The sequence below is a fragment of the Anarrhichthys ocellatus genome, unplaced genomic scaffold (genome assembly GCF_004355925.1).
Source record: "Anarrhichthys ocellatus isolate YVR2014 unplaced genomic scaffold, GSC_Weel_1.0 scaffold156, whole genome shotgun sequence".
NCBI lineage: Eukaryota > Metazoa > Chordata > Actinopteri > Perciformes > Anarhichadidae > Anarrhichthys > Anarrhichthys ocellatus.
Window position 1 is genome coordinate 141,874 of NW_022280186.1, and position 27,436 is coordinate 169,309.

Genomic DNA, 27,436 nt, shown 5'->3' on the forward strand with positions numbered 1-27,436 from the left:
CAGATAAAGCTTTTGAAATAATGAATGTATAATATCGAGAACTTAATGCCAGCGGATACAAAATAAACCAGAAGAAAAAAAAATGAAAATCTGGTGCTTTTGTGACTAGCGCTAGCATGTTCCGCCTAGCTAGTGCGTTAGTGGTTAGCTCACCAGCTAATAGTTCACCAGTTAGCCACCACCATGTAAGCTAGGGGCCTCGATGCAGCCAGCAGTACAAGACGTTTCCTTTATTCAAACTGCTGAGTTTGAATGTGTGTGTGAAGGTATGAGTGTGAGACCTGGGGTCCTCAGGGATGTCCTCTGTGTCTTCAGTAACTTCAGCATCATCTGTCTGAGTTTGTTCAGGACCAGAGACTGTGGTACAACAAAAATAATACATTATCCCTCAACATCTATGAAAGATGTTGGTATCAGAATGACCAAGAAGACACTTAAAGCTGCTGTACTTCGGTACAGCCTCAGAGCGCTGCAAAGTGTTGCTGAAGACTCTTAGATCCTTTTCACATTTGAAAGTCCAAACCAAGGTTTGCGTTTTTGTTACACATTTTACATTTGTTTCGATGAGTGTTTTTGGTTTTACAGTGCAATTATGCAGCAACACTAAAGAAGTATACATGACATATCTACCGCCCCCCAAAACCTAACCCTGTTTTCCCTTCTGATCTGTCTGAATTTCTCACACAACTTTGCACCATCTCTCCATCCATTCTGCTACTCGGTGATTTTAACATACACGTCGACTCATCTGACTCCACAACTTCTACAGAACTCCTGGACATCTTTAACTACTTCAACATCACCCAACATGCCGACTTTCCCACCCATAACAAAGGACACACACTTGACCTGGTCTGCACATCCGGCATTACCACCAGCAATCTAACCAGCTCACCTCACCATCTCTGACCACCTGGCTATCACCTTGGACACAGACATCCCCACCCCCCATGTTAAGCAGAATCACACCATAACATTCCGGAACGTCAAGTCCATCAACATCTCCTCGCTCTCCTCCACCTTGGCTGCCACTGTCTCTGCCCCTATTTCGACTGCCTCCCCCACTGCCCTGGTCAAGTACTATAATGATGCACTCTCCTCCTGTCTTGACGTCATCGCCCCCAAAAAATCCAAACTCATCTCCTTCACCCACTCCGCCCCCTGGTACACTGACCGACTTCGCCTCCTCAAAGTGCAGGGCCGTCAACTGGAACGTCTTGCCAACAAAATTGGACTTACTGTTCACCTTGATGCCTTCAAACTCCACCAACAGCAATATAAAGATGCCCTGAACACCGCTCGCTCCTCTCAATACTCCTCCATCATCCAATCTGGCTCCAACAACTCCAAAACGCTTTTCTCCACCATCAACAAACTCCTCAAGCCCATGGACACCATCTCCACCTCCTTCACCACCAGCAAATGCAACTCATTTCTATCCTTCTTCAACGACAAAATCATTGCAATACACAACCAGCTGGCAGCCCCCCCCCCCTACCACCCCCCAAGCCCTCAACATGACTCTCCCCTACTTCCAAGCCACTCACTCTCATCCTTCAGTTCAATCACTGAAATGGACCTCTCCTCCATACTCTCCAGCATGAAGACCTCCACCTGTGCCCTTGACCCCCTCCCCTCTTCCTTAGTCAAGGCCTGCCTCCCATCACTCTCCCCTCTCATCACCAACATCATCAACTCCTCACTGTCTTCTGGTCTCATACCCCCCACACTCAAGATCGCTGCTGTCACCCCGTGCTGAAAAAAGCTGGTCTTGACCCCGACATCCACAACAACTACCGGCCCATCTCCAACTTCCCCTACCTGTCCAAAGTCCTTGAGAGAGCTGTTGCATCACAACTCAAGTCCCACCTCAATCTCCATAATCTCTACGAACCCTTCCAATCCGGCTTCCGTTCAAAACACAGCACAGAAACCGCCCTACTGAAAATCACAAATGACATACTTCTCTCTGCTGACTCTGGCTTCCTCTCCATCCTCATCCTCCTTGACCTGAGCGCCGCCTTCGACACCATCAACCACTCCATCCTCCTCTCACGTCTCCAGTACTCCCTTGGCATAACTGGCACTGCCCTCTCCTGGTTCACCTCATATCTCTCAGACCGACATCAATTCATTGCAATAAACAACTGTAAATCCTTTACCTCCCCAGTCACCCACGGTGTCCCCCAAGGTTCCGTGCTTGGTCCCCTCCTCTTCATCATTTACATCCTTCCCCTTGGACAAATCATCCGTCGTCATGGTCTCAACTTCCACTGCTACGCTGATGACACCCAACTCTACTTCTCCACCAAGACCATCACCTCCGTCACCCACTCCACTCTCACCACCTGTCTCACTGATATAAAATCATGGATGCAACAGAACTTTCTCAAACTCAACTGCAACAAATCTGAAATACTACTCATCGGCCCTAACTCCCTCACCCGCTCAGCCCAGCCCTTCTCCCTCAACATTGATGGCTCCATCGTCACCCCCTCCACCCAGGTCCGCAACCTCGGTATCATCCTCGACCCCACCCTCTCTTTTCTACCCCACGCCAACCACATCACCAAAACTGCCTTCTTTCACCTCAAGAACATTGCACGCCTCCGACCTTCCCTGTCCTCTGCCACCACCGAAATTCTCATCCATGCCCTCATAACCTCCAGACTCGACTACTGCAACAGCATCCTCTACGGTTCTCCTAACAAAATCCTCAATAAACTCCAATATGTTCAGAACTCTGCCGCTCGACTGCTCACTTCCACCCACCGCTATGAACACATCACCCCGGTCCTTCGCAACCTCCACTGGCTCCCGGTCAAATACAGAATAGACTTCAAAATACTACTCACCACCTACAAAGCCCTAAACAACCTGGCCCCTCCGTACCTTTCAGACCTCCTCCACGCCCCAACCCGTTGCCTCAGGGCCGCCGGTGCAAACACTCTGAAGACCATCAGGAGCAAGTGCCGGACCTGGGCCTTCTCAGCTGCTGCACCTCCCCTCTGGAACGCCCTCCCCATCCACATCCGTGAGGCTCCCTCCCTATCATCATTCAAACAAGCCCTCAAAACCCACCTCTTCAACCTCGACTTCACCTGTTAACCCCTGCACCCTACCCTCCATTACATGACCCATTCAGCACAGTTATTCTTTTTTTTTACCAAAATGTTCTGTTTGTTTGTTTTGTTTGCTCCTTTCTCTTTCTTTTTTTGTTGTCGTTTGTTTGTTCTGTTTGTCTTTGCCCTGTAAAGCATCTTTGGGTATTTTGAAAAGCACTATAGAAAATTTATTTATTATTATTATTATTATTATTATTATTATTATTATTATTATTATTATTATTATTATTATATCTGCATCCTGACGTCATCATCTTTGTGAGCTAGGTCTCCCTATACTTACAAATGATTAAGCTTGTGGTGTTGTTAGTTTGGTGGGTACCCTTCTAATGCCATTTGGATAAATGGAGAAAAATTAAGAGATTAATTTAGTTTCCTCTATAATTACATTTTCATGGCATTACTTCTAGCAGCTCCATTGGTACTGTTGCAGTAGTTTCTTGATTTTCACGGCTCATTGCTGTCCTGTCCTTTCGCATCCCCTCTCTCTATCATCCTTTAGGAAAATTGTATTATTGACATTTGATACCTATCATGTGAATTTAAGCTATTTGTGTGTCCTAGCTAATGGTAGCCGCTCTGCACTGCGCTCATACAGCGCTTACCACTGATAATGCCGTCTCAACCCAACTTGGCAGGACGGCGCGGTCATGGAAGCATAACAGTCTCCCTCAGGTTAACACAGTTAGCTCTGTCAGCACTGTTGCTGTTGTTAGCACTGTTTGCGCAAAAATATACAAATAGCTTAGCGAAGGTATTAGCGAAATAGCGACGTGCTTACCATCCTCAGTTTGGTACAGTTCAGAGCCCTCTGTTCCTTCCCCAGAAGTGGCAGGGTCCACATCTGTTTCTCCACTACTCCCTGGACTGCACAACATCAAGAGCAAAAAAACAAAAGAACACTGTCAATCTTTTTATCAAAGCTGCACTGAGGCGTCCGGTAGCAGAGTGGTTAAAACACATACATTTGTTTCATTCCCCTTTCTCTGCCTCCCTGCTTTTCTGTCTGTATCTTTACTACCACCATCAATATAAAATCAAATGCCAAGAATTCTTATTAAAACTAAAATGATGAAAACATCAAAGCTGCAATTAATATTTGTTAAAATGAACAAAAGACAAATTGTTTGTAACATGAAACGTGTCGCTCATAGTGACAAAACGGGCAGGGATTCACCACCATTGTTTAGGTTTGACCGCCTGCAACTTTACTGTTTTGATTTAGTCTCACAGGTCTCATCAAGCTTTTGTTTCCAGCAGCAACAGGCAGCTGTTTTCATCTGCTCAGCATCCAACAGCAGACAATAGAAGTTTGCTGGTGAACACATTGAAGCATAGAGAGCCAGGCATTCTTTCTCACGAGTCCGTGGAGACCAAACCTCCACGGAATATGGCTGCTCCTCTATTCATCAGGTAGACCCAAACACAACTCCAAAAAAATGCTAACGTTGCTCTGTGTCTGCTGGATGTCTAAACAGGCGACATGATGCTATCATGTTTAACTTAACAACAAAGAAAATACAAAGCTGCCTGTATTTACAGCTTGTTGGGGCAGGATCTCCTGGTGGGAACTCTTTCCGCCCCTGGTTGGTCCTCGCCGGGCATATTTACTCTGGGACTGGCTCTAGGTTGGCTTGGGAAGGCCCAGGACCCCGCAGCTTAGTGCTCGCCCTCTCTCCTTGCGGTGAAGACGGAGCTCCCTGCTGCTAGCGGGACCGGGGCGGACTGTCCTTAGTGTGCAACCCACCTGACCCGTCTTGAAACCTGGATCTTAATATTGACCAAAATAATGGTGCCTATGATTTGTGCCATGATCAAGCAGCCCTACAACATCATGTGTGTCACAAATACCATTTTCATCAACTTATTATTTCCTTAGGCCACATATTCTCTTATTGTATTGGCTCTGAAACAAGTTGAATTGAAAAACAAAACACAGGCATTCAAAATTAAGTGATTTGACTTCATTACTTACTAGTAATTAATAATACCAAAGAGTTTTATTTCTCAGAGGAACCTGTTTCAGTGCCAATGGTTCTTGTTTCAGTTCAGATCATGTTTTAAATGGCAAATTTAATTTCCGATGCCACAATGTAACGTCAGTGTCCATAGGTAATGACATAAATCTGTGGTTGTATGTGCTGATGAAATTAGTGCTGTATAAATAAATATTATACTTTATTTAAAATGAATCAAGACAAGAGGTAAACATGGAGGAAGTGATGAGGTTTCATCAGCAGTTGTAAATGTATGCTGCTGTGTTTGTATCCCACCCTTCATACCTTGGTGTGACGATGGCTTGAGGCGGTGCCACCACTTCAGGTGTCAGAGGCTCGTCGTCCAGCGTCTGAGACGTACAAAGCATGTCGTTGGCGCTGCTGGCGCCCGACACCGCCATCCCTGGAGATGCCGCGGCTTCGTCCGCCTGACCAAGCTCCCCCTCTGGGGTTGAACTGCCCGGTTGGTTGGGAGATGGGGTTTCTGGGTCTGTGGGGATCTTGGCTGGGATGTCACCAGGCTGGGACAAAGCAGAGCTGCAATGGGGCAAGAAATAGGGAATTAAAGGGAGCGTGACAACATACACCTTCCATTGAATCTAGTGCAATGCCCGTTCAAAACATGTCTGTTCAGAACGAACCGATTGCTTGCCCTGTGGTGTTGCTGCTTGTTGCAAGCAGCAACACCACAGGTTCTCAAGAACCGCTCATACAAACAACACTGAGCTCTTTTGGGTCCTGAGCAAAACACCTGCCATGTGTTGAAGAAAATCATCATATAACTTAGGATCGAACTGAACACATTTGGTCTCATAAGACAACGGTTTATATAACTTATATTGAACACATTTGGTTACATAAAAACATTCTTAGAAAGGGATTAAGGCACGCCAGACAAATTGTAATACATCACTCCAATTTGTATCCAAACATTTCCCGTACATGAATCGTGTGTTCTGACTAAAGGTTATCTTGACCCAGATGAAGACATGAGAGCATGACATAGTGAGGAGACCAGATGTGCTCCGTTTGTGGTTCAACCCACTGGTTTGATTGGTGGAAAGTGAAGTAAGGGGGGTGAATTTAGACTAGAATAGTGAGCTGTAAGAAGTAATACATTGGATTTGTTGAACTTGTTGAATGTTGGCTTGTGCTTATTAAAACACTTCCTGCTGGGTTGCAACTTCAATTCGCCGTCTCTTCTCCTCATTTTTCCACAACACATGACATACAGGCATCACATGCCCAACTCATGGCTACTCACGGTCAGAAACACAGGTGAATTAAACTGTAGTCAGGAAAAAACACCAGGGACAGACTTGCACCACACACAGAAAGACTTGCTTCATAGTCATTTTAATTATGTATTTTAAATTATAAGGCGGAGTCTGTGATTCTAATCCGATACATTTTTTGTCAAATAATTACTCATGGTCTGTTAGCTGTTCATACACATCCCCGGCTCCCAGACCACCGCTTTAGTCACGTACCTGTACATGGACTCCCCCAGTGGCCGGCTGGTGTCAAAGCAGTCAGGGAGGATGATGATGTAATCCTCCGAGGAGGTGGAGGAGGAGCGACTCCTTGTCCCTTCTCTCTTCTTCCCTCCCTCCTTCTCCTCCTCTGGCCCCTTCTCCACATGGATGTTCTCCATGTGGGACTCCTCACCTTCAACTGTATTGGGATCAAGAATACTGCTGAGTTCCATGGGCTAACAGTACCACCAGGGACGCACAGTTCTGTGTCACTGCAATTTCTTAAAACAAGATTACGGCTATAGACCTTGTTTAGAGTTGTTAAACATGATCAAGTTGCGAACAGATGTATGGCGGAGTGTAATAGCTGTGCAAAGGCATTAAATTGGCTTTAACAAATGTTGGCTGACTTCCAGATCTATGTACTATTAATGAGGCCTAATATTTAGTGTCAGATTGTAAACTAAAAGCACTCTTCCTCACTCAGGAGACCGCTGTAAGTCCCCCGCGGGAAACGATGAGTCAACGTTGATGTATCGATTATGTAACTTGCATACTTATTTTAAATCAAAACACAATCTAATCCTAAACCTAACTAACTAGTTTTGTTGACAAACCTAAGTAAGTTGATTCCTCTGAAGACGGAAGTTGACAGTTGTGTTGTACAGAAAATAAGGAGGAACTTCTTACGAACCATTGAATGAGGATAAGTTGAACAGCTGAGACAAACATGCAGGCACCACTCTGACATTTATGAAGAGGTATGATAACACCATCGAGTACTGTGGATGTAACGTTATCTTTTGTATTTCTATCAGAAAGAATGTAGGCCGACGCCACAAGTGGAAATGATAAGATAGCAGTGTTATTTTGACTAGTTCTCAGGAGGTCTCGGTCGTATTTTGCGTATTCTTGCCGTGCTGCTAGTTAGTAGTCTGCTTTTTTATTTCTAACTGATGATTGCATGTAGTGTGCATGGACCCAGTAGTAGAGGTGAAACACTGACCCCCATTTGTTCTGAGCATGTGGCCTGATCTGAATCACCTCTCACTCTGTGCTTCACTGAGATACTGGAAGACTGGGTAAAGCTGTTCATGCTGCTCAGCTTCTACTGAGACTCATTGAGGTTCATCAGTCTATCAACTGGTTTAGATTCCAGTTGTGGCTGTGCTGGATTGATTCAGATTTGTGTGATCCACACATTTCCCATAACTCCAGAGTTTTGTGAAACGTCGAAAGTTGATTGAAAAAAATATATATCTAATCATTTCCGAAATTCCCAACATGCTTTTATCCAACCAAATATTCTTTTCAATCCATATTTGCTGCCGTTAAGCTTTTCATAAACAACATTTTCACTGCTAGAAAACCTGCCAATTTGTAGAGTCCACTATTTAAACAGTGATGCGGCCGGTGCAGGTCATAGACTGTACATAAGAAGTGGACGTAGTGTCACCCATTGGTTTATGGACTGCCGTTTTGAGACCTTGAGTTTGGCCGTTGCCCCCCCTGATGGCCATTAGAAAGAATGCAAGTTTAAGGCACTTCTGGATTGGCTTCACTTTTCAGAACTGGAGGTTGCCACCTGCTACAGGCGCACCTGGCTTTTAAAAGGAATGGGAGATGACAATCTGAGGTCTGTTTTGATTCATATTACGCCCACAACGCACCTATGATTAATAAAGAGTTGAAACATAACCCCTTTGCCCCTTGTGTTTTACTTTTACCATTTAACAACATTGGAGTTGGACATGTCCTAAATGCACTTGCGCCAAGTCTAGTGATGTCATCAGATTCATGACTCAAGTCGAGTCCACACCTCTGCAATAAACTATCAAATCAAAATAATGTGCTTACTCATGTTTAGCCAAACATAAAATGGTCCAATCAAGAACTGTTGTTATGATCTGATGTCAAATGGTATCTCAGCTCAACCCATCTGTTCTCTGCTGTCACCTGTGGCTGTGTGCTCCTGCAGTGTGGAGGACCTTGGCGGAGCAATGAGCGGGGTCGGGGCAGAGCTGGGGCCGGGTCCCAGAGTCAAGGCCATGTACAGGGGAGCCGGCAGGGAGGCTTTCAGTGTAGCCGGTGGTTTCAGGGGGCTTTTAGAGGTGCTGGGGCTGCTGTCTGCACTCTCTTCGGATTTCATTGTTTTACTTTTCACACAGGAGGAAGAGGAGGATGAGCCTCCCTGAGCAGCCGGATGCACCACTGGGGGCAAACAGGAAGTCCACTGTTAAATACTGTACATTAATAGGTTTCTATTTCAATCACGTGCAAACTCATGTAGCAGCAGGCAGAGTACACAACTCCAGTCTGAAATAATGCTGGAGCTGAACACAAGAATCAAATATAGAGCAGTTTACACAAGGGTTTCAACTGTTTGTCTTCACATTGATCTGTAGCATGGCGAATACACAAAAATCCAAAAGCTCATCTGCGAATATTGTATGTCTTGGGCTTTTATTGTGAAAGTGAGTGAGTGAATCGAATCTGTACTGACTTGCCAAAGTCCAAAGAGAGGCCTTTACTCCGCATATTTCATCATTTAACAAAGCCATAGCCAAATTTTAAAGATACTTGTCCTGGGTGACTCATCATACATTCATAGTTGTTTACCAGCCATGATACTAGCTATTTGATTTGACCTTATAGTTCAGTCACTCAGGCTTTTGCAAAACTCACCCAAATTGTAAAAGATACTAACTCACATGACAGTAAGCAATGGGTTCAGAGATGTCGAAGGAGGATAGAAAACATGTCTTTTGGGTTTAGAGTAAGAAAAAAGGACTGATTGCAACAGAGAGAGCTCTCTTCCATTCAAGTCAAAACAAGCCATGTAAATTCAAAGATGGTGCTGGATTGAATTCTCGCTGAAAGACTTGAGCTACTGGACTGACCTTACTGCTGGTCAAAAACTCTCTAGTTTAGCTTAAAAGTACCCAAAACTAGAGGTTGACCGACAGTGGATTTTGAAATGCCTATGTAATAAAAGCTACTTTGACATACACTGTTTTTTAAGCGAGATTTGGTGGATTACATGGTTGGAACATGTTATATTTATTTACAATGGTCGATGCGCTGTTCTGTGGCTTATGATGCATTTCTTCAGCTGTGGGTCCCGTTACACTGTTGAATGACACTCTTACAGAACATTAATGTTCATGCATATTCTCGGGGTTAGAGAGATTTCATTTCATAAACGGATAGTTAGTAAGTAAGTTAACGTAACTGATGAATGATTTATTTTCCTCCATGTCTGGTAACGTGGACAGAGAGCAGACAGTGTTACATCAGAAATAACTTTGTGGGGAGAAATAAAGTGAAAATGGGTCAGATAAGACACTTGTCTGCTTGCTGTCAAATCAGCTGTTCATCGTGACTGTAAAGTGTTAGCCTACATTTTGTAACCCAATCGCCAAAACGAATAATATGTTTCAGAGTTTTTTATAGAGTGGAGAATTGCTTTTTAAAAAAGTTATTTCTGATATAGACTATATTGAAAAAGATAATTTAAAGTCTGTCACGTGTTTATGGCTGGAGCGCACTGCGTGCCAAAGGTGAAAGTCAAACAAACTAAGCTCAACGTCTGCCATTAAAATGACTCTTTTTTTCGATGAGGTCCGGTGGCTTTACAGAGAGCATACATGGATACAACGGTTTCACTTCCCCGTCGATAAAACGATAAGGTGATGCAGTGAAAACATTCTAAATATAGTGTACTCTTTAACGGATATAGATATTTTTTGGAGGGCTTTTGTTTTAGGTTGCTGACATTTGTTTTGCTGACATTCCCATCCACAGCAGCACATTGCTTTGCTTCTGTGTAGTAAACTCTTTTCTGTTTCTTCAAGCTGGCAGCATGCTGACCTCTACTGGTCAGCAGGTGGCGAAAACCAAATCTCCAGGTTCACTGTGACATCTATAAAGAGAGACTTCGCAATTATAATTTGGAATTTAGAAGTGCAAGGCAGTCCTTCTTCTCTGACATCATAACCAAAAACAGTAACGATACACGCGCCTTATTTGCTACCGTCGACAGGCTAACAAACCCTCCAGTGTCGGTAGCTGCTGAGCTCCAATCCACCTGGGCATGCAATCAATTTGCCTCCTTTTTTTACTGACAAAATTCAGAAAATTAGACAAGCAGTCAGTGCCTCCACACCAACCACAGGACGTGTGTTGTCCCCTTCTCTAAATAACATCCATTCAAATATCATGACACAATTTCATTCAATCGACCGTAGAAGCCTAGAAGACATTATACAACATCTGAAGTCATCCTCCTGCTGCTTGGATATTCTACCAACACACTTTTTATAAAATATTTCAAACTGCATGACCACTGATCTTTTACAAATAGTAAACACATCCCTTCTCTCAGGTGTCTTCCCACAAGCCCGAGAAACTGCAGTTATTAAACCGCTCCTAAAGAAGGCTAGTTTAGACTCCGCAACAATGAACAATGATAGAACAATATCAAACCTCCCATTGTTAAGTAAAATAATTGAAAAAGCGGTTTTCCAACAGCTGAACAACTTCTTGGCCGTAAATAACTGCTTTGATGTCTTCCAGTCAGGCTTTGGACAGCACCACAGTACTGAAACTGCTCTTGTTAAGGTTTTCAACGACATCCACTTAAACACAGACAATGGCAGAAGTTCAGTCTTAGTATTACTGGATCTCAGTGCTGCATTCGACACGGTCGACCATGCCATACTCCTAGAAAGACAAAAAATCTGGGTGGGACTTTCTGGCACAGCACTTAACTGGTTTGAATCCTACTTGAAGGACCGAGAATACTTTGTGTCTGTAGCTAATTACACATCAGAGCTGACTAAAATGACATGTGGTGTTCCCCAAGGTTCAATACTGGGGCCTCTTCTGTTCAACATCTACATGCTTCCACTAGCTCAGATTATGGAAAACAACAAAGTGTGCTATCATAATTATGCAGGAGACACACAAATCTACATAACTATGTCACCAGGGGACTATAATCCCATACAAGGGCTGGGTAACTGCATTGAACAAATCAACAACTGGATGGGCCAGAATGTTCTTCAATTAAACAAAGATAAAACAGAAGTAATTGTTTTTGGTACCAAGGACGAACAATTGAAAATCAGCGCTCAGCTTCAATCACTGATGTTAAAACCCACAAACAAGCCAGAAATCTAGGTGTAGTTCTGGATTCAGACCTCAACCTGAACAGCCATATCAAGACACTGCAGCTTGAGTCCTCACTAAGACCAGGAGGGTGGATCACATCACTCCAGTTCTGAGGTCTTTGCACTGGCTTCCTGTCCAACAAAGACTTGACTTTAAAATCCTGCTGTTGGTTTACAAAGCACCGAATGGTTTAGGACCAAAATACATCTCTGATGTGCTGCTACCTTATGAACCATCCCGACCCCTTAGGTCATCTGGGACCGGTCTACTTCCTGTTCCCAGAGTCAGAACTAAACATGGAGAAGCAGTGTTCAGTTTTTCTGCTCCACATAGTATCTGGAACAAAGTCCCAGGAAGCTGCAGGTCTGCTGAGACCCTCAGCTCCTTTAAATCAAGACTGAAAACTTTTCTGTTTGCTGCCTTTAATTGAACCACATTCAAGGATATTAATACATTTCTGCATTTCTGCTTTTTACTACTGTATTTTATTTCTTACCCTGCTTTTTAGTGTTTTAATGACTGTTTTTAATGTTTCAATGAATGTTTCTTAATTGTTTTTAAATCTCCTTTTCTTTTGCCTTATGTTTTGATGCTTTTAATGGTTTCATGTGAAGCACTTTGAATTACCTTGTTGTTGAAATGTGCTATACAAATATACTTCCCTTGCCTTACTGTAGGTAATACACTGACTATGGAGAAGTACTTCATACTACCACAATTCAAAACACGCAAACTATTACTCCAAGTTCAGGAACTTGGAGTAAATTGGGGGGAGTTCAGTGGAAAGTAAAAGCTAATGGCTCCACTGAATTCATGTGACACAAAAGATCAGAATGTAGAAACATTGCCTACCATCCAATGAGTTCATATTTTCAACATACTTTCCAATAACGGATTTCATGAGCTGCTGGGTCCAGGAAGCCTGAAGGCCCAGGTTCTATCAGGTCACTATCCAGGGCTGTGATATGTAGATATGCATTTGTTCCACATTCCAAAATGATAAGATTTTGGAAGAAACGTACACTACATTCTCACAATGCTGGATTCATTTATTCAGTTTCATTTTTCTACACTTTTACTGCTAGTCTTATCAACAAAGTAAAAAAAAAGTTCTCCGTTTAAAAGTTTACAGCCGTAACCCTGCTGACTGATGTTTACCTGGCTCTGGGCGGGACCCTCTCAGAGGGGCGCGGTCAGGGGCCTCCTCCAGGGTCATTGAGCGAATCACAGTCTCGCAAACAAACTGAGTCCCGCTGATGTCATCCTCCCCTTCCTCCTGAGCCAGGACTCCGCCCCCCTCTGCTCCAGATCCCACCCCATGAGGGACATCTGTGGACCAGTAGCAGATGGACAGATGTTATGTCTGTTAGACCTTTATCAGTGCCAGGTTCTTCCTCTTGCATACATTGAGAACCACTGCTGACCATAAATACCAACAATCCCCAGTGGTCTGCAGGTAGAATCGCAGGAAAAGCGATTCCTATGCAGACACACAAACGAACTCTACCGTCCACCATGGACTTATTATTGATAGATTGTTAATGATGATGCGGTGCATTTCAGCTGTTATTTGGAAACCAAGGAAATAATGTCTTTCAGAGTGAAATGATGCCCATAATGCATTTACTTAATCTTGTTTCTCAGCATGACACCCTGTTTACACTTGGTTTTAAAATGCGTCTTGCACGATCGGATCAGTGGTTTACAAAGTGCATCGCTGCCTCTCATTGGTTAAAGAACAATGCATTTGGCAAAACGAAAATCATGTACATTTATATTTGCATATAGAGGGAAAGAGATGCCAGGTGTGAACAGGGCCTAAGGGACACAGAGGATCAGTTAGTGACAAGTGTTACATCCAGGTATCACTCAGGCCAACTGAATGAATCAAATGCATATCAGAATTAAGCATGGTTCTGTCTTGAGGATGTGAAGATGAAACCATCAGGTCTGTGCTTGACTGTAGAATTTATCTTCATGCTGCAAACTCCACCTTTAAACCAGTTCGTGCAGTTTCTCGTTGTGCTTTGCATTTCATTACAGGAGATAAATAAATATGGCACTTATCACCAAGACTATATGAAGAAGTAGGCTGGTCCTCAGTAGCAACAAGAAGAGAAGGACATTCTATCACTTGAACTTGTCCAGCTGCCTCAGTACATCCCTTGTCTTCTCTCTCTGTCTGAAATGTTTTTAATCTGCTTGGAAGAGGTTCAGGGTACTGGACTTCCAAAGGGAAGTATTGACCATATATGGCATGGATGTAGAACAGGTGAAATGTGTCATGTTCTTTGTATTAGGGTGCGAGTATATCTGTTTAATAAATACAAACTTCTGTGTTAACACGTTAAACATTTCAACTTGTTCTGGCCATGCTTTGATAAATGAGGCCTCAGATCATGTTCAGCTGTCACTCAGCTGTCTTGCTCCATTTTAGACTTTTTTTTCATTTACCAACTTATCAACAAAACTTTATCAAGAGCCTTAAAAACCTTTGAATAGAAAACTACTTTACCCATGATGCTATTGATGACTTCTGTTTCTTCCTGGATGAGAGCCAGAGAGGGACTGCCCTTGTCCTGCAGGTGGCCCTCTTGAGGCAGAGGGGACATGCACGGAGTAACGTCTGGATGGAAAGAAACGTCAGTCAGGTCTCTAAAGACACCAACAAGCTCCCTTAAGCAACTGCAAACTAGAAGAACTCTTATTACCAGCAGGGGTGTTGTTTGGGACACTCTCCAACTCTTGGACGATGTTGATGTCCAACAGCTCAAAAGATAGAAGATCCTGAGAGATGAACAGATAGATAATAAAGTGCCTTTGAGCTACATTATGGGAGATATAGGAGGGTGTGTTTCAGGAGTTAGGAGACCCATACTACGCATTCAAAGTCAGGATATCGCAGCTCCTGTTTAGAGTTCTGGGATCCTTCCACACTGATCACCAATTACAATCCAGTAATACAATATATATGATATGAATAAATGATTCTGAAAAGGGCCAATCTGCATAATGACTACTTTTACTTTTGGTACTTTTGGAATTATACATCTGTACTTTTACAATACTTAGAATTTGAAATGCAGGACTTTCACTTGGTTCTTTCTACATTGTGCTCACGGCTACTTGTATGAAAAGTAAAGGATCCAAGTACTTCTACCACCACTGTATGTATGTTAAATATTAGACAACAATTTGATTGTTTGACTGTGATTATGAGGTTGCTCAAGTGTAATTATGCAATTTCATAAACCTATAAAACAATACATTAAAGAACATGCTGGTGTATGATCGTCTTACGTCAAAGGGTGATCTGTCGTTACCCATTGGCTTCCGCGGCCTTAGTGCAAAGTGTACAGAAAGGTAATGATTGCAGATTGTACTACCTGTGCAGTGAGCAGGTCCACAGAGGGGATGTAGTACTCCTCTTGGTCCACTGACATTAGTGGCTGCTCCCTTGCTGCACTGGCTTGTCCATCCTTCACAACTGGGTTCCTACCCTGCAAACAAAGTCAAATCTTTTGTACTGTATATGTATCAGTGTGTATTTCTGATAATCCATAGAAGGGTCTAGCTGCAGAGTTCCAGGCTTAGGCCTACCTCCTCCGTTGGACCCTTTATGGTCCCGAGTTTGAAGAAGGACGTGACGCCTGATACTGTGTATGCCAGAGACGATCATCAGGTGGGGTAAAGAGGAACCTCCTGTTTAGAGCTATGAGCCTGGACGCAAAGGCCTACTTGCAGAAGCAAAAGCCTAAACAATGGGACAAAGCCAAAATCCCACCAGATCCTGAAAATCTGAGTGTGAGATGTGGTTTGAAATCAGGTCCTGAGCTCCCATTGGCGGAGGTCTCACCAAGGATATAAAATGTAAAGTAGAATGCTGTGATCCCTGCCTTTCTACTGCAACATCAGTTGCTACAGGAGGTCAACAAACGTTTGTGTCTTTAAGTAACCGAGGCAGACTCCCAGCCTTGATGGATGGCTTTGGACCACATTTTTGGATCCTGTTAACTTAAAGATCACTATGCAACTAGCAGTCTCAGCCTGCCTGAAGAAGGAAGACATAGACCACCAGCTTTCACCAAAGAGAAGGATAATTTATACGACCCGCTCTCTTTAAAAAAAAAAGAACCATGTAATCTCTTCTAAATAAGTCGACTCTTGTTGTTTTCATCCACTGCCATACCAGGATCAGCTGCCATTAACCCACGGACGGACGACACAACGGCCCCATTATTGTACGAGTTTTGGTGCTCAGAACTGCTTGTAATAGAGTAGAACACTTTATGTGCCTTTTAAAGAACAGTTCTCTGCATTATTTCTGTATATGTATTGTGATGAAAGTCGTTTGTGATGCTCATTGCTCTAGCGTTTGTGGTGCCCCATAATACCTAATACATAAATGTATCAATATTAATAATTCTATAAATATTAATAGTCATTTTTGATAATTGCTAATAACCAAACCTGCTTATATCAGATCCCAACCATAGCATGCGTTGATTTGTTTGAATCGGCCACACAATCTCCAACAATAACACCAACAATACAACTTTATAACTGTAACGTTAAGCAGCAAATAACTTGTACGAAATGTATGAGTTTGTTAACGTTAGTTAGTTAGGCTAATGTCGTCAGCAAACTAAAGTTTTTGAAATGATTACATTAATCTTTTTTTCCCGTTTTTGTGCTAACGTTAACGTTTGTTAACAACATTAGCATAGCTAGCTAACATTAACAAACTCAGGTTAGTCAAAGTTATTTGCTGCTTAACATTACGTAACCTAACTTTAGAAGTTATAGTTATATCCAAATGCACATGATACAATGGACATGGCACGATATTCACTAAAGGTATAATATGTTACAATTGTTGGTTGGTGTTTGTAAACACAGCATTCAAACTTGGCTCCTCCTCCTGAGCTCAACGAGGAGAGAGAACAGTGATTGTCGAGCGAGCTATAGAGTGAATGAAGAGAGGAAGCGGCCATAGGGAGAACAAAGCAGGAAATCAGAGATTGTAATGCGGTGGTTACATTCCAAAGCACAAATAAACACATCCACACCTACTAACAGCCCCGCGGGAGGGTGCAGAGTTGCCGGATTTTGAATAAAGGCTTCTGAAGGGCACCCTACATCCCGTCCAGAAACGTCCCAAACACAGCAAAAGAAGAAGAAAATGGAAAATACAGGCAGAGGGCAGGGTCTCCGCAGATACAGACACCACCACACACTTCTAGTGTGTCACAAGTGATGATCATATCATTATATTCAGGACATTTCTGCATATCATACCTTTAACGATAAGCGTGATAAAATACTTGCATTATACAGCAGCATGTCAGCTTTAATAAAGAAGAGCTATTTTCCACCTTAGCACATGTGATAACACATGAGATGGGTCCCAGCACCGGAGGTGGAGCCTGGAGCTCGAGAGCGTGACCCTATTGATTTAAGCATTAAGTCATGAGATTCCCGTTTTCATTCATCCACACATCCGTTCTACCTGTGGCGTGACACACGGTGACACCAGTATCCCATCAGCCATCATGGGCGCTGGGGCCAGAGGATCGACCACGATGCTGCACCAGACCCGGGGTCCAAACTGCTCTCCAGCGTGGGCCAGACGCCAGTGGGAGGTGTAGGAGCCCTCTACGGCAGGAGCACACAGCGCCACACTCACTATACCAACCTGGGCAAACAGAAAACATGAAGTGTTATCAACATGTGAAGAAAGAAGTGATATGTTGTACACAGAGCAGTATGGTGCTGAACACAACCACGGGATTCAGTGGTACAAAGAGACAACAAGAAGGATGACAAGTAGCCTACAGGGTATATTTCCAATAATAGGTGTAAATGAAAGCTTCCTCTGACCTGTCCTGGCTGGAGGAAGGGAACAGACACTTCTCTCCAACGGTCCCCAGAACCTACCGCCAGGTTTCCCCACATGAACTTCAGCTGCAGGGAACAAAACAAGACCAAACATGATGCTCATTGATCAATGCTACTTTCTTTGACTACAGTATAAAAGTATAAATCAATAATTTAGTGAGCAATTAAGTGAAAGGTGTCACTCATAGTGACGAACCCACAGATAATTATCACCAACTCCGACGCCTTAAAATACATAAGGATGGAGGAGGGATCTCTGAGGAGCCATGAGCGAGGAACCACGAGAACAGACTTCCAGGAAGTGTTTTAACGGCCGACACGCCCCCTCATTGTTCATCAGTTATGTGATTGGACGCCGCAGCCGATCGGACTGACTGACTAGAGTTTCATACCAGAGTGAAGACAGATCACATACTCTTTGTCAGTTATTAGTATTATTAGTTACTATTATTAAGTATAGTGGTGTGTACAGACACAAACTATCAAAAGTCTCTCCAGCTGTTAAAGCCGACTGACAGCTGATCCAGATGTGATCAGCGGCCGCCGTCATCAGAAACAGACGTCGCTTCACGTGAAGCGACGTCCTCGCATGGTTTCCTTGCGTCTCTCCATGCATCCCTGGTGGGAGGGACTAAGACACAAGGAAAGGACGCAAGTGAGGGAAACGGGGATGCAATTAAGGGTACATCCCAAGTCTCTTAATTGCATTCCCGTTTCCCTCACTTGGGTCCTTTCCTTGCGTCTTAGTCCCTCCCACCAGGGATGCATGGAGGAAACCATGTGAGGAGAGAGGAACGAGGAATTATGTTTTAAGAGACATGAGACGTCCTTTCCTCAATTGCGTCACGTGAAGCGACGTCTGTGTCTGATGACGGCGGCCGCTGATCACAGCTGGATCAGCTGTCAGTCGGCTTTAACAGCTGGAGAGACTTTTGATAAGTTTGTGTCTGTTCACATGATCACTGTACTTAATAATAGTAACTAATAATACTAATAACTAATAAAAACACACAGTAATCACCACTGTAGAGGTGTGTCTCTCTGTAGTATGTTAACAAACTGTGTCCTGTGTTCTGTTTATAAGCACAGGATCCATTTCTACCGGAGGAATGCGATCGTCTTATTTATGAATTATTTACGTTTTGAAATTGTGACTGTGGCGTCATTATTAAATAACCCAGAATATGATTATTGTTTCTCTTAAATGATAAAACTCATCAAACACTCAGGAATGATGTAAAACGTGTTTAGTCTCCAGCTCTCTCTGACTTTAATTGTTTTCATAATAAAAGTTATTGAGGGAAATATCAGATCATGAAAACACAAATCTTTCTAATAAATGAAGAAAGTTGTTTGTGGTCCTTTTGTTGTTCAGTCTACAATGAACATTTATTTAAACCAGATGTTGAATCAGAAAACTAATCAAATATAAAGCTTGAGTTTGATCTGTGATCCGTCTTCACTTTTTACATGTTGAACAAAATCTCAGTCCAATTGGCTGCAGCGTCCAATCACATGACTGATGAACAATGAGGGGGCGTATCGGCCGTTAAAAGACTTCCTTGAAGTCTGTTCTCGTGGGTCCTCGATCATGGCTCCTCAGAGATCCCTCCTCCCTCCTCCATCCTCGATCCTCAGAGCTAAATAAGAGCTTTGGGGCGGCCGTCAATATGGCGGCACAGAACAACTTCCGGTTCAAGTGAGAATCGAGGAGCGAGGAAACGACAAATAAGAGACTTGGGATGTACCCTCTGACTCTCACCCACCTCATCAGCTCAATCACTCTCACCTGCCACTCTGCGGCACCTACTATTTAAAGCCCAGTCTCACACACACTCACTGACTGACCAACCAACCAACAAACAAAGTCATCACTGGAGCCGAGCCACTACTTGGTCTCCAGAAGATGATATACTTCTTGATGCTCTGACCTTTTGACCAGCTCCACTGAGGGATTGAAATTTTTATTTGTATTCACAAAAAGTTGACAGACTTCGATATGATATCAACCGAGCCCATTCATTCTCCCCAGATGACGACCTTTTTCCATTTTAGACCCTCCATTACCGTTCTAATCCACCTGACACACTTCATACTTGTGGAAGAGTAGAATGGGCAACAGAAGAGTACCTTTGTGTCAGCGCTCCAGCAGATTGTTCCAGTGTTCCTCATCTTCCAGTACTTGATAAACTTGGTCCCAGGACGCAGTCGGGTTCCATCGGGAAGGTTTTCGTCCAGAAATGCAGCCGTCATGGCTGGAACCACCAGGGGACAGGGACGCTTTGGACGCCTGGGCAGAAATAAAGTCCTTTAGTCATGCATCCATCTTGAGTTGAATTGTAAACCAGGTTTGATAACTTCTTTAACATCCCAGAAGATTTAAATTAATCTTTATGTTGGAGCCATAATGTAGTTTTGTTGTTTTCTTTTATCTTTGAGGGAAACACAAGAACATACAGTTCTGACATTGCCACAGGGTGGCGCATTGACCTAAAAGTGCATACAGGTAAGTGCCCGGTGATGAGAGTCAGGAGTGTGGACGGGAAGCCAACAGCTTTTGACAGTGTCGGCGAGGAATGTCAATGCGTTGTCCTCTCCTGCGGTGTTCTGTTACTAAGCAATTAAGATGCATTGATACAAGTAAGATTGAACAATGCTGATTTAATGATCTGGTGTCAATGTGCAGCGGAATAAATGGATCAGCGGATGGAAAGAGATACAGCGCACTGGACAGTGATTTGTTTGAGGCATAGAACACGCGTCCGAACAAGTTCTTCCGTTCGCCCCCAGTGGCTCCAAGATCAAATTGGATATTTGTTAAAGTCAGTACACTTTATTTGAAATGTGTTCCTGGCATAATCTAAAACTGCGGTTCCCAAACTGTTTTTGCCAGTTGTACCGCCATGGCCCTCAAGTAGACACCACCATTTATCCATATTACATTTAGCTAGTTATTTAAATGTTTTTACATTATTTGTAGCTATTTCACCATCTACTATCTTTCACATTAATCTATTACTTTTAGCCATCTATTTCAACCATTTATCCATATATGCTTTCCACTTCTGTGCTTGCTTGCTCATTTATAGCTGGATAAATACAATTATTTCTATTTGAATCGTTATTTATATTATTTCACATTGTTTTGAGCTACTCCACAATCCTCTATGATTACAAATACTAAATAACGCTGCTTGAGAATCACTGAGCTGCACCTTTTAGTGAATATTTTTTTTAATTCACTGAGACCTGAGAAATGATCTTTTTGGTATGTTATAACCGATCTAGTTTGGAGCATGTTATGTTTAGTAACCTACTCAGGGCTGTTGTGCTGGGTGGCTCGAGGCTGCAGAAGGACAGGGGAGGAGCTTCCATCTCTGTGGGAGGAGCTCCACTGTAGGCCCCGCCTTTCCATTCTTAGCTGTTTTCGGATCTCCTTGACCTCAGCTTTCAGCAGGCGCTTCTCTGCTTTCAGCCGCTGCTTCTCCGCCTTTCGGAAACTGCGGTCACCTCGCCTGTAGAACCTGGAAGGGACACCAGTGTTGGAGCCAGTGTGCCACATCGACAATGACTCCCTTAAAACATCAAATGTGCCACGACCACAACCTCCGCAGCCAAGTGTCCCGCATTCAATAGATCTGCTTTTAGCATGACAATTTTATATATATAAACTTCATTAACATTTTTTTCAGTTATGTTAGTTTTTTAATTTAATGTACGTCCATTTAATGACATAAAAAGACGTACATTAAATGGATAGTGTTTTGAAGTGTGGTGGTATCAGGTACTTATCCACAGTCAGCATTAGTATGTGTTGGTTAGTTTGGATTCCCCAAAATAAGCCACACAATAACACTAACTAACTAACTAACAGATCGAGGCATACTGCCATATTCTGCAAGGTACGTTTTTTATTTCTATTTTGCCCCAATGGAGTGTGGTGGCTTTGGCGAGAGCATAGATCGATGCAACAGTTTCAGTTCCCTGTTTCCGAGAGGGGAAACAGCTGTCTCATGGCAAGGTCAAATATTCTAAATATAGCTTACAGATATTCATTTCTTTTAGGCGGGCCTTTCTAAAGTCTGTTTTTCTGCTGCCCAGTCAACAGCAGAATATTACTTTGCTTCCGTGCGTATACTGCTGTCTGCTTCTCTAAGCTGGGGGCGTGTCAACCGCCGTACACTGTAGTAATACACTGATCATACAACCCCTCTTCAAAATACCCGAACTATCCCTTTAAGCTGGATTCAACACCCGAGCTATCGTTTTAAGCTGGAGTCAACACCCGAGCTATCCCTTTAAGCTGGAGTCAACACCCGAGCTATCCCTTTAAGCTGGAGTCAGTACTTTTGGCAAAAGTACAGACTGTCAGCTAATGTAGTATTTATTTGAATATCTAAGTTATACTTTCAGGCATAAAGCATCTATATTTGAATCAGCATACGGAGCTCATCACCTAACACTTTACCTGCAGCGCACTAATGTATGGATGTCACTTAACGTTTATACTGCTCTTACTTAATGTTCTACTACCTGTTTACATCATATTTACTCCAGAGATAACGGGTCCCACGTTCCCCGTTAGCCTAGTGTTTCTGTGTGTGTTCTCAGTGAAGGAGGCCTTTGGCGCATCATTTTCACTCTTCTACCGAACTAAATTGGACTAATAGCGATAAAGAATATGAATATGAAAAAATTACATTAACTGCAAAAAGCTGTTGCTGCAAATTCGTAATTGTCGGTAGAATCTATCTTTACAAATTACGGACATGGTGCGACCTCCACAATTATTCAAATGACTGGAGGTTCCCATGTAATAATAGTCAGTGTAAATAGGGCTCAAGACAATCAGCATGATAAACATCACATTGACATTAGCACTACTGACACCGACTGTAAACTCTTCTTTAGTTCTGTAGTAATCAGCGGTGGAATCCTATGCTACTTTATATTGGACTCTAACAGTTGTAACCCACAGAAGACAATCCAAAGATGTGTACCATGATCCAAAAATACATCACTATACACAAACATGTATTTTTTTATCTGTATTATGTAAAGTCATATCTTCAAAAATACAGAGCAATTTGCATAAATGACTCTGTAAACACATCATTTCATATATGTTCTATAGCTTTACATGTAAAGTGATATATATGCATTTACGAAGCGATTTGTTCACATGAAATTACTTTTGCACATTTGTGGATTGCTTCCCGTCTCTCATAGCCCATGTAACGTTTGTGACTTCCCTCCTTTTTATTTGCCGAGTTTTGTCCAATAGAGCGCTGCAAGATGACAGTTTTTTGTTGGCCAACCCAGAAGTTAGCATCGCACCGCTTCCCTCCACTTTTCCATTGGATTTGAGATTATTGCAGAAAATGAGCTCTGTGGTAAACACAATTTTATGATACTTACACACTATGTTTAGCAAGATAATCTTTACAACTGATCACCACACTTATAATTGTTGAAGCCTGGACACAATCGGCAGAAGTGAAACGCTAATGTTATGCGATAAGATGACCTCATGGTTGCATGAGCTTGAGCATCCCCTCGTTGGCATGATGACACTTTTTTGTCTCATTTAGCCACTACCTTTTTTAAAAGCTGTAAAAGCTTATAAATTCATGAGAGGTGTATTCACTGGTATGGTCTTTATCGTAGGACAGAATGTTAAATGCTCTTAAGCTTGTGTTAACCACAGACTCTATTTCAGCCATCTAACCAAAAACCCATTGAAATAAACTCTAGTCTCTACTATTTAAAAGTATGAACAATGTCTTTCCAACAAGATGGCAGGTTCATACCTGCTGTGGTCTGGGGCAGGTGATCCGTGCTCCGGGATGGACAGAGGAGTCCTGGCTCTCACCAGGTTGTGACTGGGATCATGAGAGAAGCTGCAGGGCTCGCACAGAGTACAGGAAGTACACACACTGACCAGAGACAGAGGGAAGAAGACGGATGGAGAGAGAGAGAGAGAGAGAGATGAGAGAATTCCAAAAAAACAGAGGCAGGAAATACCTTAGAGTCCACATCACTGTCCACTGAGACAGGCTGCTTCTTTCATCTGCAGTTCAAGTCAAATGGAAGGATGAGCAGAGCAGCTGGCGTCAGACCTTTCAGGTAAACCAGAACTGAATCCATTCTGAAGTTTCAGATAAAGAACACATGTCTGTGTAGTAAATGGTAAGTGGACTGTACTTGTACATCTCTTTTCTAGTCGTCCGACCACTCAAAGCTCTTTAACACTACATGTCATCATTCACCCATTCACACACTGATGACAGGGCTACCATGCAAGGTGCCACCTGCCCATCAGGACTCTCTAACATTCATACAACATTCATACACAGTAGGCACAGCTACAGGAGCACCTTGGGGTTAAGTGTCTGGCCCAAGGACACATGGACTAGAGGAGCCGGGATCCTCTGACTGAAGGACGACCTGCTACAGCCACAGTCACCAGAGTAGAGTAGTGTATACACTGTGTCTCCTTCCTCACCTTTCTTTTCATCCTCTCAAACAGAAGAGTTGAATATCCCAATGCACCGGTCAGCCATCAACTTTGACGCTAATTTTGTCTTTTCTTTTCTAACTGTTAACCGACCCTCGTTAACCAATCATTGACCGATTATATTATCATTTCTGCAATTATTAATTTGACTACTGACTTCTCTCACTATATGTATCATTTCTGTCATATGTTGTAATTGTATTATGTTGTTCATTCTGTACTCATGATACCTATTGCACTGCTGGACCCCTCCTTGGTTGGTTTTTCCCATTTATTTCCCCCGTTGAAGGGTCTTCCTGTTCCCTTGTGAGGGTCCTGGGACAGAGGATGTCATGTGTTGTACAGGTTGTAAAGCCCTCTGAGGCACATCTGTGATTGGTGATATTGGGCTATACAAAGAACATGAATTATGAATTTAAAGTAGACCATGAATATGAAATGTGAACTTACAGATCATTACTATCCCTCCTCGTCATTGTGGAGGTTCATTTATGGCTCTTTGCCGTTACACCTACAGTCTATGGGTCACACTCGTCTCTTTGATTCTTCAGTTAAATTGTGTTACACACCCTCTGGTGTCTTAGAGAAAAATGCAGCTAGTACGAACAAAGCATTAGTCTCCACCACATCAATTAGTTATGCTGCGAGCTCGTCACATACGTGTCTGCCTACATGTCAGGGGTTTAGGGCAGTGTACTGCAAGCACAGCGTGACATCGGCAAGTGTGTTTATTTGTAGGTGAATAAATGCTACACTCCACTCCACTCGAGGCCCATGCTACGTTCTTGTGTCTTGCTTGCCAGCCACTTGCTGATTTACATGAAGGGACTTCACCCGAAGATTAGCAACAACTCCAGGTGCTCCAGTTCAGGCACACCTGACCTTTAGGATGGATCAGTGGTGAGAAGCCTCTCCTTTGAGTTCTGCTCAGCTCTTTTTGAGTTTTAAATGTTAACTGACTGCATTTATCGGTTTCCATTTTTCATAAATTGAAAGTGGCATGAACTCTGGTGATCCCTGGTCAACCCTGGTGATCCCTGAACGGATGCTTGGTTACAGGACTGTGATGCTGAATCAGTAGAGTTCTCCTGAGGCCTCTTCACAGTCCGCATTCTTTTCTTTCAAAATAAGAGTTTTGAAAATAAATACGAGCTCACATTGTGTCCATCTCGTTTACACACGGACCCTGAGACTTTTGTCCGTCAATCAAGTTTTCAGAACATTTTCCGCATTGTTTGCATCTGTTGGAGTTGTTTGAGCACTCAGGAGCAGTGTGAATGCAAACTGGTGTCTGAGAAGCTGATTCACTTCATTCATTCTTCTCCCAGCACACAGCAAGACAAACAAAGTGAAGGACACAGAGATGTGGAATGATTGCAGATCAGCTGGAGAGTATAGCATGAGTCTGGAGAAGTAGATAAGTTCCAGCACTACATTTAAAGTGACTTGTGATAGCCGGCTAGCTGCCGATAGCACATACCTGCACTGGTAGCCTCCTCCCGTGGTCTGCCCCCGGCAGGAGGAGCAGGGAGGTGAGGAGGAGGACAGAGCTCCAGGCAGAGTGGAGGAGGAAACCTCGGGGACCTGCTGAGCCTCTGCTCCTCCTACCGCTTCCCCTCTACCTCCCCCACCTCCTGCTCCTGCTCCTCCTCCTCCTCCCCCCAGGGGCTTGTGAATGCAGCACTGTCCAGAGAACTCCCGGCAGATCTTCTCCACCGCCTCACGGACTACCTGGTCCTTAAACTGGAGGGATAAAAGGGGGGTTGATGGGAGATGGGAGGAGAGCGCTTATTTAGTGTTTTTGTGCTGTTGAATTGGTTCACAGCTCATGTGTCAGAAAGACTTCCCCTCCATCAGGTTGTTCTTACCTTCTCCATGTAAGAGGTGAACCAGGCTGGAGGAGTCTTGTCTTCTTCTTTGGTGCCCTTTATGTCTTTCAAGATCACCTGATCAACACAAGTTATGATATTCATTAGATAAAACATGCATATTAACATCTTTAATAAATCATTGTCAATGTAAATGACCATACAGCTTTCATTGTAATTTCATCCGCCAGTTCTTCAATAAATCATGTTGTCTTCTTCTCATATTGTCCACACTAATACACTATAGCATGTGAAGCATGACCATGCTATGCTGCACACGCGTAACCTGCTGCATGTGAAGTTCACACTTCATGCACGCCTGGGAGAAGAAAGGGGAATATTGTTCATATCAATCCGAGAGCACTTTCAATGTGCTTTTATTTTCTTATTGCTTCGGTGATACATTTTAAGGAATTAAAGCAAAACTCAAAGTATCAACTGACAACTTGTCAACAAGCTCACTACTGTCCGCCAACTGGACCCATTTAGTCATCATTCCTACACTCTACAAAGTGACTCAGCTGCAGTCTATTAGCACTATAACAGTTCTAAGTTATTGATTTAGATAAACCTTTTAAGTTGCAATGATTGATTTTAATGACATAATAATGCCAGTGACCAGAAAATGCCTTTGCTGCTGAAAATGTGTGTGAATGCTGACAGCTGAGCGGAACAGCAAAGCATTGCACTGTACTGCAGTGAGTCGTACTACTACATGACTCTGTACATGACTCAATACATGACTCAGTACATGACACTGTACATGGAAATTTACATTTTGAAGTCAGTGCAGAGTTTGAGAGCAGGCCAACAAAGTCAAGCACTGATGGTGATGTTACTGTAATGAGAGAGCAAACCAACTAACTAACAATAACTCGGCAGACCACGGCCAGCCTGTTTCTTATATGCTGTTTATCTAGTTCAGTATGACTTGCCTTGGTTCTCCGTCTTTGCCAGTTCTGCTCTCCTAGACACAACCAGCACCAATCAAGACTTTTAAGCTGTAAACTTCATCACGCTGCTTTGTCTTTGCTCCACGGATGTATTTAAAGAAACTTCTTATTTCAATTTTCAAATATTCAAAAAAATGGTATGCACGACAAAATGAGCATGAAATAACATTTTTGTATAGTTTCTGATTTACTAAATTTTGTTTGTGTATATGGAAACTCTTGACAGCTCTAATGACTCCGTTATGGAGCTCATTGAGTTATTGACAACAAGAACTATGATAATGAGAAGACATGAAATGCTCCATGTATTCGTTAATGAAGGGGTGCAAAGAGGTTACCGAGTGAACCATTTAGATGTTTCAGATTACTCCAAAGGTTTGAAGAGTCTCAATGTATTGTAAAGAGGTGGCAGTGTATGTATACACATATAT

At 43.0% G+C, this 27,436-nt stretch overlaps 1 protein-coding gene across 4 annotated transcripts in view; it reads right to left on the reverse strand.

The window, feature by feature from the left end:
* The window catches only part of nbr1b (NBR1 autophagy cargo receptor b), a 57,647-nt gene that overhangs the window by 3,817 nt on the left and 26,394 nt on the right, over window positions 1–27,436 (reverse strand). For 2 of the 4 annotated variants that reach the window (XM_031877945.1, XM_031877947.1), the window contains exons 6-21: window positions 26,053–26,130; window positions 25,665–25,927; window positions 23,478–23,603; window positions 20,985–21,191; window positions 19,798–19,957; window positions 17,650–17,733; window positions 17,279–17,464; window positions 15,156–15,269; window positions 14,481–14,556; window positions 14,285–14,395; window positions 12,928–13,098; window positions 8,554–8,808; window positions 6,613–6,796; window positions 5,408–5,659; window positions 3,907–3,992; window positions 282–357 (exon numbers count right to left, since the gene is read on the reverse strand). In XM_031877945.1, the coding sequence (XP_031733805.1) occupies window positions 282–357; window positions 3,907–3,992; window positions 5,408–5,659; window positions 6,613–6,796; window positions 8,554–8,808; window positions 12,928–13,098; window positions 14,285–14,395; window positions 14,481–14,556; window positions 15,156–15,269; window positions 17,279–17,464; window positions 17,650–17,733; window positions 19,798–19,957; window positions 20,985–21,191; window positions 23,478–23,603; window positions 25,665–25,927; window positions 26,053–26,130 (2,429 nt within the window). Of the gene's footprint in view, window positions 1–153; window positions 358–3,906; window positions 3,993–5,407; window positions 5,660–6,612; window positions 6,797–8,553; window positions 8,809–12,927; window positions 13,099–14,284; window positions 14,396–14,480; window positions 14,557–15,155; window positions 15,270–17,278; window positions 17,465–17,649; window positions 17,734–19,797; window positions 19,958–20,984; window positions 21,192–23,477; window positions 23,604–25,664; window positions 25,928–26,052; window positions 26,131–27,436 lie in introns of all 4 variants that reach the window. The other 2 variants (XM_031877946.1, XM_031877948.1) reach the window with 2 other exon arrangements.